Raw genomic sequence first — 14,256 nt, 5'->3', positions numbered from 1 at the left:
TGTATATATAAATGTCCTAATAATAAAAAGGATCCTAAAAACAGTCAGTGCTGGTCGGCTCTCCCAGACCAGACTACCCCATGCCATGGACCAAATGGGCACACCAATTGTCAAACCAGAATTGTGCACACGTCTGTCTCCAGGCGTTCCACTCCGCAGCTGCACCGGATCACGCAGTCCAGAATCCCGCGAACGCACCCAGGTTGTCCTCATGAGTACTCGGAAACAAACTCCACCCAGATTCCTTTCCAGGCTGCAAGAGGAGTATAGACACTGTTCCACTCTCACACTCAGCCCCAAACTTCCTCCCGATGTTGGCCTCAGCTGCTGTACAATCCCGCATGAACACAGTCGGGCCACTAGATGGAAGGCTTCAAGCCCACAGACAATAGCATACAAACTGGAAATTACAACTCCGGCGTTCCTTCCAGGGGGACTTAGCTCGCGTTACTGTCACTGCCTGTAGCACTGCTGGCCGCTCTGCCCTCCACTATGCCGCTGGTCATGGTCTGGCGCCTGGTCGGTGACTTCACGTATCCCCATTCCGGGTTCTTGTCACTGCTCTCCCCGATGCCCCCATGACTTAAGGTGGGCCTTAATTTTTAAGAAATACCCAGTCTTCACCAATCAGTCCATCAGAGTCATTAAAAGTCAGGCTGATGCAACACACCAGTCCCTGGTAGGAACATAGCTAGTCATTATTAAGGTTCAATTAGTCCCGGAACCATTATTGAGCGCCAGTCAGTAAAACCAAAATATATCAACAGCCATTAACACAGTACTACAACTCCATGTACTTGACACTTCTTCTATACACCTGGCAATGTCTGCATGTGGAGCCTGTTGTGAAAGAAAAGGCCTAATCCTGCAAATGTGGTAGAGAGTGAACCTGCAGGATCTGGAGATCGCAGCAACGTGATGGTTCAGACTCAGTCCGTGGGTATTAACAGTAGCGAGCCAATTTGAATTGAGAAGTTTTGCTGATGGGAGTTGCCCGGAAAGATCAGTTTTGTATAGGTTCAGCAGGTGGTGGGGTGACTAGACTGGAGAAGTTTAGATCCGTCCGATTCAGAGAACGGAGAGAAGGAAGACAGTGTTCTGGTTTCAGAGGTAACATCGGGATGAGGTCTGGGGTTAGGGGGTGAGATTTGTTTGCTAATGTCAGCCACCTTCCCCGTGAAGAAGGTAGCAAAGTCTCCAGATGAGAGAGAAATAGAGGGGGGAGGTGGTGGAGTATTCAGGAGGTGGTTAGAAGTGGAGAATAGTTTGCAAGAGTTTTTGCAGTTGCTTATCTTGTCTTGGAAGTATCTAGTCTTTACTGTAGTGACAGCAGTAGAGAAGGATGTCAGGAGAGATTGATACTTAATAAGTTGAACCGAGCACTTGGATTTCTTCCACTGCCTTTCAGCTGCTCTAAGATGGGTCCTTTGGTGGCAAACCTCATCAGAGATCCATGGCGAGGGTGGAGTCGCACGTGTCGGTTTTGAGGTTAGAAGGCAGAGTCTCTCAAGGCAAGAGGTTAGTGTGGAGCAGAGGATGTCTGTGGCACTGTTAGGGTCCTGAATAGAGAGGATGTCTAGGGGGGAAAGCTCAGAGGAAACAACAGAAGAGAGTCAAGTAGGGGAGAGGATGCAACTATTGCGGCAAAAATGTGTTAAGTGTGAGGTGGGTGTGGTGCATGCCAGGGGAGATAGTCTGAAATGAATAAGAGTGATCAGATACATGTAGAGGAATGACAGCTGTGTTGGTTGTGGAGCAGTTGCGTGGAAGTACAAGTTGCTTTCTAGCTCTGTGCGTTGCTGGTGTGCTGAGAAGTGTGAAGTTGGATGCCTAGATGAAATTTTGGAAATCAGCTGTTTGTGACTTGAGGAGATCGAGGTTGAAGTCTCTCAGTAGCACAAGGGGCAGTTCCTCATCCATAATGGTGGAAAGAGTTGTGTCTAGTTCCTCTACAAAGTTCCCCAGCGGACTTTGAGGACGATATACAGCAGCTATGGACATTTTTAATGGATGTGTAATAGTTACTGCATGGAATTCAAAACTGGTAGTTTGAGTAGCAGAAACAGAAATGAATCTCCATTCCTTGAAAATGAGCAAGCCTACCAGTGGGGTGGGGGGTATGAGAGAAGTAGAAGTCTGTGGAAAGGGCTGCAGGTGTAGCGGAGTCGTGGGGGCGGATTAAAGTATATTAAGTTTAAATACTACCTTAGCATTTTGGTAACAAATACTTACTGTACTATTTTGGATTTGTGGGTGCTGCCACAAATGTTAGTTTGAACTAAATGTCAGTGTGAGCTTGAAGATCAAACACGTGAATATGTGATTGTCACTTGTCTGAAGGATTAATTTGTTTTTGCAATTGTTTAAATGGAGTATGGATGGAAACCTTTTGACTGAAATGGATCCTTCTAAGCCACTGAGTCAACCTGGATGTATGAACTCACTGAACGGTTGGATGTTTATTTTCTGTATTCATGGATTGAAGATTTTGAGTTTTGAACTGACTGTTTTGGACAAAACCGGTAACCTATTTTCATTTTACTGACTGACTGAACATTGTGAAGAACACACACATTGACACATTTTCCCTGTGTTGTTGAACTTTCTGCTTATTCTCTTTGAAAATGTCTTGGTTACATATTGGCAATTATTTTGTCACGGTCCCAGAGCGGATCATGTGACAGTACTTAAATTGTTTGAAAAATGGCCCACCTTGCCTGACGGGGATTGAGTTGTTTGGTACATGATGGTGATGAGATTTTGGTGGTCAGTTCAGACCAGAAAGGGGGTATCACAGCTTTGCAACCAGTGTCGCCACATTTGACCACTAGAGTCTCACGGTTCCCCAGCCCGTAATCCTTCTGCATCGTAGTGGACTTCCGTGAGAAGAGGCTACATGGGTGCAGTTTCAGGTCTAGGCCACGGTGTGAGAGGACTGCAAACAGGCACAACAAATGGAAGTGAAGGGTTTGGATGTTGAAGGACAGGGGTGGTGGTGAAACGATGGCACAGGGAATTGAAGGCATAGATGGCATCTGTGGTCATGTCAAAAGGCCGTGTTGAAGGTTTGGTGAGAGCAGTGAGTGGGGCTGTGACTGTACTGTAGCCATGGATGAAGCGACAATAGAAATTTGCAAACCCAAGAAACCATTGCAGTTGTTTCAGTGTTGTGGGTAGGGGCCACAATGCCACTGCACAATGCCACACCCTGGGACGGGACATGGTGGTTCTGATGTTGACATGGAGGATGGAGAGTGCTGTGGCAGAAGACAGTGGCAATGACAATGTGCACCCCACTCCAACACCACGCCCGATGACCAAGACAGGTACGGTTCGTGGACGGCCAGCCAGGGGAACCCGAGGAGGAGTGGTGAGGTGATGATAGTGGTGATAAGGAAATGGATGTCTTTGACGTGGGAATCAACACGGCGCTGCAGAGTTATGGGCTGTCCGTCCATGGAGGTGATACTGAGTAGAGATGAAAGGGGTTTCATTGAGATTTGAAGCAGTCTGATGAAGGTATGGTCTATGAAGTTCCCAGCCGCCCCGGATTCCACAAAAGTGGTGGAGACTGTGTGCTGGCATCTCCCGGCTGACCATCTCACCGCGGATTTGTGGGGCCAGCCCTCCATAATAAATCATCCAGAAAGTGTGGGCATCCAGCGGAGTCTTGGCAGCCAGGGTCCGGAATTTCGCGGTGAATTGACTGACTGATGAGGAACCCTGGCACAGATGGTAGAGCTGCGACGAGACGTCCTCCACGCATGGATGGCAGAACGTAGTTTAATTCTGCTACGAAGGCTGGATACATCAGCGACGCGTATGTGGGGGCGTTCAACCGTGCCGCTGCCCATTCTACGGTGGGGCCAGTCAGCAGCAAGAGTAGGAAGTGGGAAAGTGGCAATGAGAGATGAGAGACAATGTGGTTAGAAGTACCTCGCCGCTCTCCTCGGTACCACTCCAGCACTTCGGGAGAACCAGACTGGGTTTCAGAACTGCGTCATGTAAATGCTGCCGCAGGTGGCTGACCTCCACCTGAGTCACGTTACCTCATCTCCGTGTTGCTCCCGGTCACATGGATGAAATCAAATGAGACTAAATGAGATTTAATAAGTTAAGGTTGGACAAACTAAAAAATAAATCAATTAGAGCTAAACTATATAAATAGGACAAATAACTAAAGTGGTGATTAGCATGTAAAATAAAATACAAAAACAATCAATATCAGTGACAAATAAGGGAACAGAATTTCAGTTTTTAGTTTTTATTTTTCATAATTGTGTTATTTTGTCACGACTACGGGAAGCGCAGAGGTCTGACATGCTGGGAAGGGGGTTTTATTAACAAATAAACAATACATACAAATAAACAGCGGCGCGATGGCCGAAAACAATTTAACTACAATAAAGAAAAACTAAAACTAACCCGTAGGCGTGTGCCGATTTCCAGAACTGAAAATACACATTCACATACTATACGTGCTCTAACATCCACGAAAATGCCGGAGACCTGGAAGGGGCGGCAATATCCGGCATTTATGCGCCGTCAGGATTGGCCACCGGTGTTGAGCACAGCTGCCGTCAAACCAGACATATTTATTTAGTTGTGTGAAAACATTGATGGAAGAAATATAGGTACATCACCCCATGTAACCCCATTGACTGTTTCAGCCCCACATCCTAGCCATTTAAATGTTTTTGGAGATGTGGTCACACCTAATACCTTTCAAAACTCTTCAATTACAAAACATATTGATTACTTTTATGCAAATTGGTAGTTTAAATATGAGTGATTGTCAGGGCTGGGATCAGAAGGCGCAAGAGCAAACATTGTGTGAAGGAGAAGCATAAGACCTGGGGGCAGCAGGACGAGGATGCTTGGGTTGATGCATACAGGCAGCGAGAGAGAAAGAGCAGTTGCGAGAGTGCATGCTGGGGTGAGGCAGTTCTGAAGACCACTCAGCTGCGGTACCACACTGTGATCAGGCCCCCCCCTTCTAGCACAGCTGATATCACACAAGGTTGATGTCGCACATGACTCTGAAGGGCCCAACGTAGCAGGCTTCTTGGCATCAGATGGCATGGGCAGCCCCCAAGTTCATACCTAGACCAGGTTGCCAAGGTGGTCGAGCAGGTTTGGGCAGAAGTTGTCCACCTGTCATGTCATGGCACTTTTCTGCTTTTTCATTTATTCGCTCCAACTGACTGTTGGACTAGGGATGATTACCAGCCATCAGGTTAACCAACACCCCCAGCTGTCTCCAGAACTGATGCCAGGACCATGCAACATGGTCTGACAGTAGATTGGTGGAGGATCCGTAGTTCCTCATGAGCACAGCCAAATTTGAGGTCGAAATTTGATAAATAGGTGCCAGGACTGTAGGGGCTGTGGGAGGACCGAGTTGGTGATGCTGGCAGGGCTCTCCACACTGCTAGATGGTTTCAGTGCTCCAGGAGATGTGGAAATCATTTACTTTTCTACTGGCTCCCCGGCGTAGTCCCGCATGGCGGCCCCAGACCCTCGGGCTGGCTCCCCGGCGTGGTCACGTATGGTGGCCCCAAACCCTCTGACCTGCAGCCACATGTCCCCTCTGACGCATTTTGAGTCCTTCCCTGCACCGTGCAGGGAGGTGGTCCCAGAGCCTCCGGCAACCGTTCCAGGCACCCCAGGCTGGTGTCTTTTGGGACCATGCAGCCCCTCTCACTGCACGTCCCCGCTGGTAGAGTGGCCAGCCTCCCTCCCTGCACCCTTCAGGGAGGCGGTCCCGGAACCTCCAGTAGCTGTAATACTGGATACTACAGTGAATAGTAGTTAATATACAGTATACTTGATGTGGAATTGTCCAACAGGGTTAATAAAAGCACCTCATGTGGTTTTATGAAAATGCAGAAACTTGCACAAATGTAACAAAAAATAACAGAGGCCAACAGGGATGTCAACTGCTTGTTGATGCTTAAGGATTCATAATAGGATTTCTGTTGGTGTAATGACCATGTGTCCCTGGGGAATTCATCTGAGGCTGTGTTACAAACCTATATGACAGTTTGCTCAAAACCATCTCTAGTTTCTATATGTATATAAATGTTCAAAATGTGGACAGCCACACACCATCCAACTGCTCACAAAAAGTATGTTTAAGCAAGTCAGATGCAGAATTTAAACTGAAATGTCTTGCAAATTTAATTGCTGTTTTCAAATTCTTTCAATTTTTCATTTGTTGTATAATTAGAATGCTACAGGAAAGATTGAAGAATTCTTCTTCTTTGGGGCCTTCTTGGAAGCAACCATGATTGATAGGAAGATTGGTGATAAACCAATTCACTTTGAGGTCACAATAGGTATCTCTAATAAAACACAATATTCTCACTCAACAATTATTGACAATAACTATTACTTTATTTGGGTGTTTCACACTTTTACTTTAATGTTGTCAGACTAGTTAATTAAATTAATTTAAAAGTCTATGAATTACCCATGAATTATTTACAAAACCATAATACAGTCAATAAAGTGGTCAGAATAAATCTCATAACTTGACCATCCAAATAAAGTGTGATAAGAAATGTGTATTATAAGTCTGTATTATAATATTTATAATAAGTATTATACGTTTCAATGTTTTAATTTTTTTCAGGTAATTATGGGGATGAGGCAGATGGAGTAACCCAACCCAAGAACAGCAGACGGAAAAAGCGTGGCGGAGAAAGCAATGAGGATGAATCTGAGCTTATCCAGGGCTCAAGTGATGAAGAGATTGATGTTGATGGAGACCATGTATCAGTAGCTACCACTCCCCCTTTGAAACCAGTCATAACAGACAGGTCAGATAAAAATGTATCTGAAAAGTTTGAATGTATTTTTTGTTCCATATAAATTATTTGTGTATTTAACATTTCTATTTGAATTGCAAATGATAACATGCTATGCACATACACATATATGTGTATACACACACACTTCATTTTCTTTCATTATAGGAACTACTTTCATCTTCCTTATTTTGAGAGGAAACCATGCACTTATATCAAGAGCTGGTGGCAGGACCAGAGAAGGCGACTGTATAATGCCAACATAATTGACAACATTGCAGATAAATTGGTTAGCAACTAAAATACAGACACATGGGATTACTCACATTTGTTTACTACAGATTAAAATTATTGTGCATTTGTTTGAATTGAAAGGAAGAAGGCTTGAATGATGTGAATGAGATCATAAAAACAGAGAAGGCATATCCTGAGCGCAGACTCAGGGGTGTTCTGGAAGAGCTAAGCAGCAACTGCAGGTTTGATAGAATGATATTTAGTTTCATGTATAACATATTTTATTAGGGTGGGCATATTGCAGAAAAATAAATTCTGTAGAATGCAAACCACGTCCTACTATTTAAATGCTGTTGTCAAATATATAAAAACACCATATTTTGACACATTGCAGTGAATTTCTCACTCTGGCCAATAAAGATCAGAATCAACCTGGGAAAACTAAGCTAGACCGTGAGCGACTGAAACTGTGCTTAACAGAACTGGTATGTTGCCTATAAAGTGGTCTACTCTGTGTACACTTTTGTTATTACACACTTACTGTCCCTGTTGGTTGGCAGGAAAACATAGGACTGCAAGGTAAAACCATCCGCTCTCAAGTTAAGAAGAACACAGTGAAGGACAAGTTAAAACTAGCACAAAATTTCTTGGAGAAGTTGCGTTTTCTTGCTGACGAGGTATTGTGCAATATACACCAGAACTTCCACATTAGTGTTTCCATTAAATAATATTTTCTTGCATTTGAATATTCACATAAATAAATCTCTAAACACAAATTTAACATTCATTTACAGCCACAGCACAGTGTCCCTGATATATACATATGGATGATGAGCAACAATAAACGTGTTGCCTATGCACGAGTCCCGTCCAAGGATATTCTGTACTCTTCTGTTGATCAAGAGACTGGAAAAGATTGTGGCAAAGTAAAAACTATGTTTTTCAGGGTATGTTTTTTTCTGTTCAATATTTCAATAGTGACTAGTGAGCAGTGTGAAGATGAATTTATACCCATCTCCTCTATTCACATAAATGACAATTGTCCCCTCTCCTGAATATTATTATAGTAAGGGTCCAGTGTAAATTTGAATAATAATACAATATATCCTCTATATTTTAAATTAGAAAATTTGACTTAATCACCCAGATAAGTTTTCAGCATTGTAGACTTCCAGTAAGTTGATGAAAAGCATAGTGATAGTTAATAATAACAGACACTGTATCTGATTTGAGCCTTGAATTTGCACAGGACTTCACAGGTAAAATAATCATAGCATTATCTTACACCCATCACTCAATTATTGGTAATTTTTAGTGTTTTAGCCAGGAAGTACATGAAAATATATAACAAACTGTACTCTCTATACATTTTTGAGCAACGGAATCTTTGAAAAGAAAATGTGTAATTTTGCCACTGTTGCAATTTCACTATAACATTTCTCATGGAAATAGTGTAAAGATGATCTCCATTCCGACTCTCCAGACTACTAAAACTATTGCTCATTGAACAACCCATATTGCATTGTCTTTTTTTTTTTCTCAGACTTGCATTGGGCCAGAGATGGGCACAAATATGACTGTGATAACAGGGCTATGGTTTGGGTGACCCCTGGGTGCTCTGCCGTGGGCAATGAGTGAGCCCAGGTGATTAGACAGCTATGGAAGCTTGGTAGGGACGGTGGTCTTGGCCTGCAGTGGGCTGGGAGCGCCATTGCAGGTGGTGGTGGGCGCGTGCAGAAGCTGGGTGGTGGCCACTGGTGCTGTTGGTGGGTGAATGCGGGGAGATGGTATTGGTGGCTGACGGGGTGGTTGATGGACACTCTTTCCAGCGGGCCATGGGGCTGAAGTCATGCTGAGAAACGTCTGGGCAGAGGCTTCGTGATTCCGAGACCTGAGCTGAAGAGGTGGGTTCACTGTGAGGCAGGACCGGCAGCACAGTGGCTGGCTGGTGATGACCCATCGTCCTCTTCCATCAGCTTACCCTAGCACAGCCATCTCCTCTCTCCCTCCATCTCGTACCTTGAAGTCTCCTGTGCTTACGTTTGCTTCTGCGCTTCTGCCGCTTCTGAGCTTCAGTCACATTTTGGGTTTGTGGGGTAAAGGAGGCGCAGAAGAAGAACATTGTGGCTCAAAATTTATTATACAAAATAAACAAAACAAAGGGAACAGAGAGCAAACAAACAGACCAGAAGGCATGTTGTGATTGCCAGGAAATGAAACAAACAAAGGTGAGGTTCAGGGTCAACATTGCTGCCTTGTCTTGCTGCATTCTGTTCCCTTTTAACAGAGCCCTAATCAGCGGCACCTGTCCATGATTGTCATGCTGATTGGTGCAGGCTGCGAGCCCGACTGCACCCATCGTGACAAAGGATTTTCATTGTTACGAAGTGTTTGGATGGATTTGACTTACGTGTCTGTTTTTGAATTTTTTTGCATTGTCCAATTAACAAGGCTAGCCTCTGTTACATCCACCCATGTTGTCATCCCTGCCCTCCATCAGTTTCTGGCTGTCCTGGAGAAAGCAGTTCCCCCCTCATAAACATTCTAAAACAAATACTTTGTTGAAGCACCTTTTGATTTCATTACATCGTCCCATTCACCCCCATGCATTTTACAAAGTAAAAATGCTCAAACTTTCATCCTGTATGCGTGTTCTTTTATAAGGAGCAATCCGTTTTGTGATCTGCTACAGAGAGTCTATGAATTGCAGCCATTGTAGCATATGCTACATATAATATGATGTATTCAGCCATTTATTATGTTTCTTGGTGCAATCTGACATTATTTCAATTGCGCTTGCTGGACCATGCCTGATAACCAGCAGTGTTATGATGCTGTGATGTGGTTAGCTAGCGTCCAGTCGCTAAAAACAAATTATGCTTAAAAACAAATTATGTGCCAAATGCACATTAGTTCATGATCTGAAACATGTTCAAAGTGTTTTTATTTTTATATTCATTTTATTTGCTGTCACTGGTAGTTTCCCTGCAATGGTTCGCCTGTCATAAGCTTCCCTTGGGGTTAAGAACCCAGTATAATTGTTCCTGGAACAATGGAAATTAATTTAGTCATAAGCCAATTATAATTTCATATATATTTTTGCACGAATCCACAACATTTCAACTCCTACTGGAGCAATATATTGTTTTGTTTATTTGATATGTGGGGTGGCAGTAGCCTAGTGGGTAACACACTCGCCAATGAACAAGACCCAGGTTCAAATCCCACTTACTACCAATGTGTCCATGAGCAAGACACTTAACCCTAAGTTGCTCCAGGGGTACTGTCCCTGTAACCAGTGATTGTAAGTCGCTCTGGATAAGGGCGTCTGATAAATGCTGTAAATGTAAAATGTAAATGTAACTTTTATTTGTGTGAATAGACAACCCCAGCTTTTATTGAGAGTGCAGGAATATTCACCGACTTTTTAATATTTTCCATGAAAGGTAATTAACTGTTATGTTTATTACATTTTAACATACAGTGAGGCTGCGTAGTTATAAGCAATAAAGCAGTTGGACTGTTCTGTTGAACATCACGTGCACACAAATGAAAGGTGTGCTACAGCGATTATTACACTGAATAAATTATGCTCACCTATGAAACAAGTTTTGTTTCAGGTTTAACTTTAGCTTAATGATCATAATAAGTGCATTACAGTGTATTAATATTGCTTTTATCAGCACATACCATTGACCATACTTTCATAAATTATGGTCATAAATTTCATAAAAATATTACTGTATATAACTATCGCACTGTATACATTTATATGGTTTATAAAAATTATATGCAAAAATGAGTGATATTGACCAGTGTGGGTGTTTTTCTGTTATGAATATAACCTGGTTTGTTACTGTTATATTGTATAAATGCAAATTATATTGTTATAGTAATGCATCTGAACACAGGCTTTTTGTAAATGTCTTTATTTCTTTATCAGTATCATGTGTATGAATGTACACTATACGAATTTATGTTGTGAAATTCCATTTTACTGACCTGAAGATCCAGGTTGGTGACTGTAGGAATCGATCTCCAATATTACCCATTCTGATTGTGGTGCACTGTTGGTGGCTGCTTGTCCCAGGTTTGTCCATGGAATGGATGTAGTTTATGCCTGCCATAAGTCACAATTTGTATCTGTGTTCTCTCAGGCAATTTATGTAATGCATCACCTTTTTGAAAGTACATTTCTGTTCTGAACTCATGTACAGAGTGACTTACAATTAGTAGTGTCAAAAGACATTAACATCCTGGTAAAGGTGCAAATGCAGGTCTTCAGACATTCTGCTTCAATAGCTGTTTATGATGGGGTTCTGGGGGAAGCCTCTCTAGGGTCTGTTACTGTGGAATGCTATGGCCTTCTTGTATGTATTGTTTCACTTCTTGTTTTGAGAAACAAGACAATACTTGTGTACCAGCTCACCCAGCACTGGTTTGTGATGTGATACCAATGCAGTGAACAAACTTATTGTTTTTTAGGTTTAATTAGGTATTGTTCCTTTTTCATGGTTGTTTTTTGGTGATGTATTGTGGTACATGTTCATAACAATGGAGATGAGTTCAGTGTAATTTTGCGCTTTTCCTTTTTCCCTGTGTATTATCAGCACATGAGAACAAATATGGAGCCCAACAGTTTTCTTCTCTGTTGTGGCACTGTTTATGACCTGTTTGTGTCCTTTCTCTTGAAATGCAGAAAATATTGGCTTATTTCTGGTCATCATTGTCACTACATAATATAATAGGGGAGCATAATGAGAGCATTCCGATTTGGCATAAACTCTTGACAGCCTGTAATCTTGGTGGTTGATAAACAGTAACAATAATCAATTGATTGGGGGCTTCCACTTTCAAGACCACAACTTCATAATATAAATTTCACTTTTATGTAGTTTTTTATTGCAGTGTCATTTAAAAACAAACAAAAATTATATCCACTCTAGGTGATTCTGCTGTCAATTGACTAACATTCTTTATTTTCTTGTTTTCTTTGCCAATCATCATTGCTACCAATCTTCAAATGTATCTGAAGCTTCCAGGAAAAAAGAGTTTTGGATCAGCAGGCTGGACCGTACAGGCTAAGACAGAGGTTTACATGTGGCTAGGACTCAGCAAGCAGAGGAAAGACTATATGAGTGGATTGCCCAATGGTTTTGAGGAGGCCAGATTATCTAAGGGACCTGGTGTGCAATCAGTTCCTCCAATCAGTCTCATCTACACCAGTAAGAATGCTAAATGTGTCTGTATAGGTGTAAATGCTCAATCCATAATACAGTACTGTTTTTGTCTAACAAAATTACTCATACGAACTAATTATTGAAAAAGTTTGTGTCTTTTGCCTATACTTCCCACAGTGAAGCAGGTGTTCCAGTTGAGAGTACATATGTACCAAGCACGTAGCCTGTTTGCAGCTGACAGCACTGGCCTATCTGATCCCTTTGCGAGGGTCTTCTTCTCCACCCACAGCCAGGTCACAGAGGTAAGGAAATTCTAGTACCCCACCACAAGAGGCATATTGCCAGGGATCAGTGCAGGGCAGGAAAGAAAGGATGCAAATGCACAACTAACAAACAAAAACGTTAATAGAGGTACCAAAAGGTACCATGGGGCAAAAAGGTACACTGAACAAAAATATGAAAGCAACACTTTTGTTTTTGCTCCCAATTTTCCAGAGCTGAACTCAAAGATTTTCTACATACACAAAAGACCCATACCTCTCAAATATTTATCACAAATCTGTGTTAATATGTGTTAGTGAGCACTTCTCCTTTGCCGAGATAATACATCCCACCTCAAAGGAGTGGCATATCAAGGTGCTGATTAGACAGCATTATTAGACAGGATGTTTAGGTCAGTAAACCAGTACAGTATCTGGTGTGGCTACCATTTGGAGAATGTTCTGCTGCCTACAACATGGGTTGAGAAATTTGATTTACATCGATATATTGTGTGATTTTGTTGTCAGCACATTGAAGAACATAGTTTAATGAGAATATTACATCCATTCAGATCTAGGATGTCTTATTTTTGTGTTTTTTTTTCGGTGAGTTTATTTTTCATCCCTTTATCTTCTGATTGAAACCCATTAATTTTACACAGTAACAGTTGGCTTAATTTCAGACTTCCAACCAAGACAAATATAGATGCCACATGAAGGCTAATATTTCCCAACACATTTTGGCCACACCCATTAGGATGCTAACATTAGCATCCTAGCTAGCATAGCTATCATTCACATTCACAAAATGTCCCAAATGTCACCACATTTGACATGACTCAATGGGGCCCAGACTAGTTAGCATTATTGACATTAAAGTTAATGTGCTAACATGCAATTGTTTTTACGTATTCAACCACTCCAATTCAACCACTCTAATTTATTAACAGTAGTAGATTACCATTGCAATTACATGAAAATATGGTATGTAAAAAAGGTACCAATATTACAGAAAAACCCAAAATAAAGAAAGCAGTTATGTACTTAACTGTGAGCTGGACCACAGAGTGAAGGCAAATGGACCAACAAGTGCTAAACATCTGTGGGAACTCCTTCAAAACTGTTGGAAAACCATTTCAGGTGACTACCTCTTGAAGCTCATTGAGAGAATGCCAAGAGTGTGCAAAGCAGTAATCAGAGCAAAGGGTGGCTATTTTGAAGAAACTAGAATTTAAAAGATGTTTTCAGATATTTCACCTAAGTACATAACTCCACATGTGTTCATTTATAGTTTTCATGCCTTCAGTGAGAATCTACCAATGTAAATCGTCATTAAAATAAAGAAAACACATTGAATGACAAGTTGTGTCCAAACTTTTGGCCTGTACTGTATATACATATATGTGGAATATACACTCTAAAAACTGCTGGGTTAAAAACAACCCAATTTGGGTTATTTTGGTAACCCAGCGCTGGGTCAAAAAGGGACCAACCCAACGCTGGGTTATTTTGACCCAACAAGTTGGGTTACACGTTTAATAGTTGGTTACACCCAACTATTAGTTAAAAATTACTACGCTGCTGGGTTGAATGGATTAAAATGACTAAAATAAAAACAATTATACAGCAATACATACTTCAATAATGGAATTTTATTCATGAAAAAACATGTAAAAACCTCACTAAGGTGCAGGTGGGGAACATCTAAAGAACAGCTATAACCTTGTTATCAATTCAGCACACCAGGCAGGGAAAACAAGTGGCCTGTCACTT

At 41.9% G+C, this 14,256-nt stretch overlaps 1 protein-coding gene across 3 annotated transcripts in view; it reads left to right on the top strand.

The window, feature by feature from the left end:
• The window catches only part of LOC114784829 (otoferlin-like), a 101,290-nt gene that overhangs the window by 16,372 nt on the left and 70,662 nt on the right, over window positions 1–14,256 (top strand). For all 3 annotated transcript variants that reach the window (XM_028970560.1, XM_028970582.1, XM_028970571.1), the window contains exons 12-20: window positions 6,230–6,338; window positions 6,635–6,821; window positions 6,978–7,098; window positions 7,185–7,285; window positions 7,438–7,528; window positions 7,604–7,720; window positions 7,838–7,990; window positions 12,079–12,268; window positions 12,401–12,525. In XM_028970560.1, the coding sequence (XP_028826393.1) occupies window positions 6,230–6,338; window positions 6,635–6,821; window positions 6,978–7,098; window positions 7,185–7,285; window positions 7,438–7,528; window positions 7,604–7,720; window positions 7,838–7,990; window positions 12,079–12,268; window positions 12,401–12,525 (1,194 nt within the window). The remainder of the gene's footprint in view (window positions 1–6,229; window positions 6,339–6,634; window positions 6,822–6,977; window positions 7,099–7,184; window positions 7,286–7,437; window positions 7,529–7,603; window positions 7,721–7,837; window positions 7,991–12,078; window positions 12,269–12,400; window positions 12,526–14,256) is intronic.

This window comes from Denticeps clupeoides, chromosome 1, assembly GCF_900700375.1.
Source record: "Denticeps clupeoides chromosome 1, fDenClu1.1, whole genome shotgun sequence".
Taxonomy (NCBI): domain Eukaryota; kingdom Metazoa; phylum Chordata; class Actinopteri; order Clupeiformes; family Denticipitidae; genus Denticeps; species Denticeps clupeoides.
The sequence above is the reverse complement of the archived record's forward strand: the minus strand, read 5'-3'. Positions and strand labels throughout refer to the sequence as shown.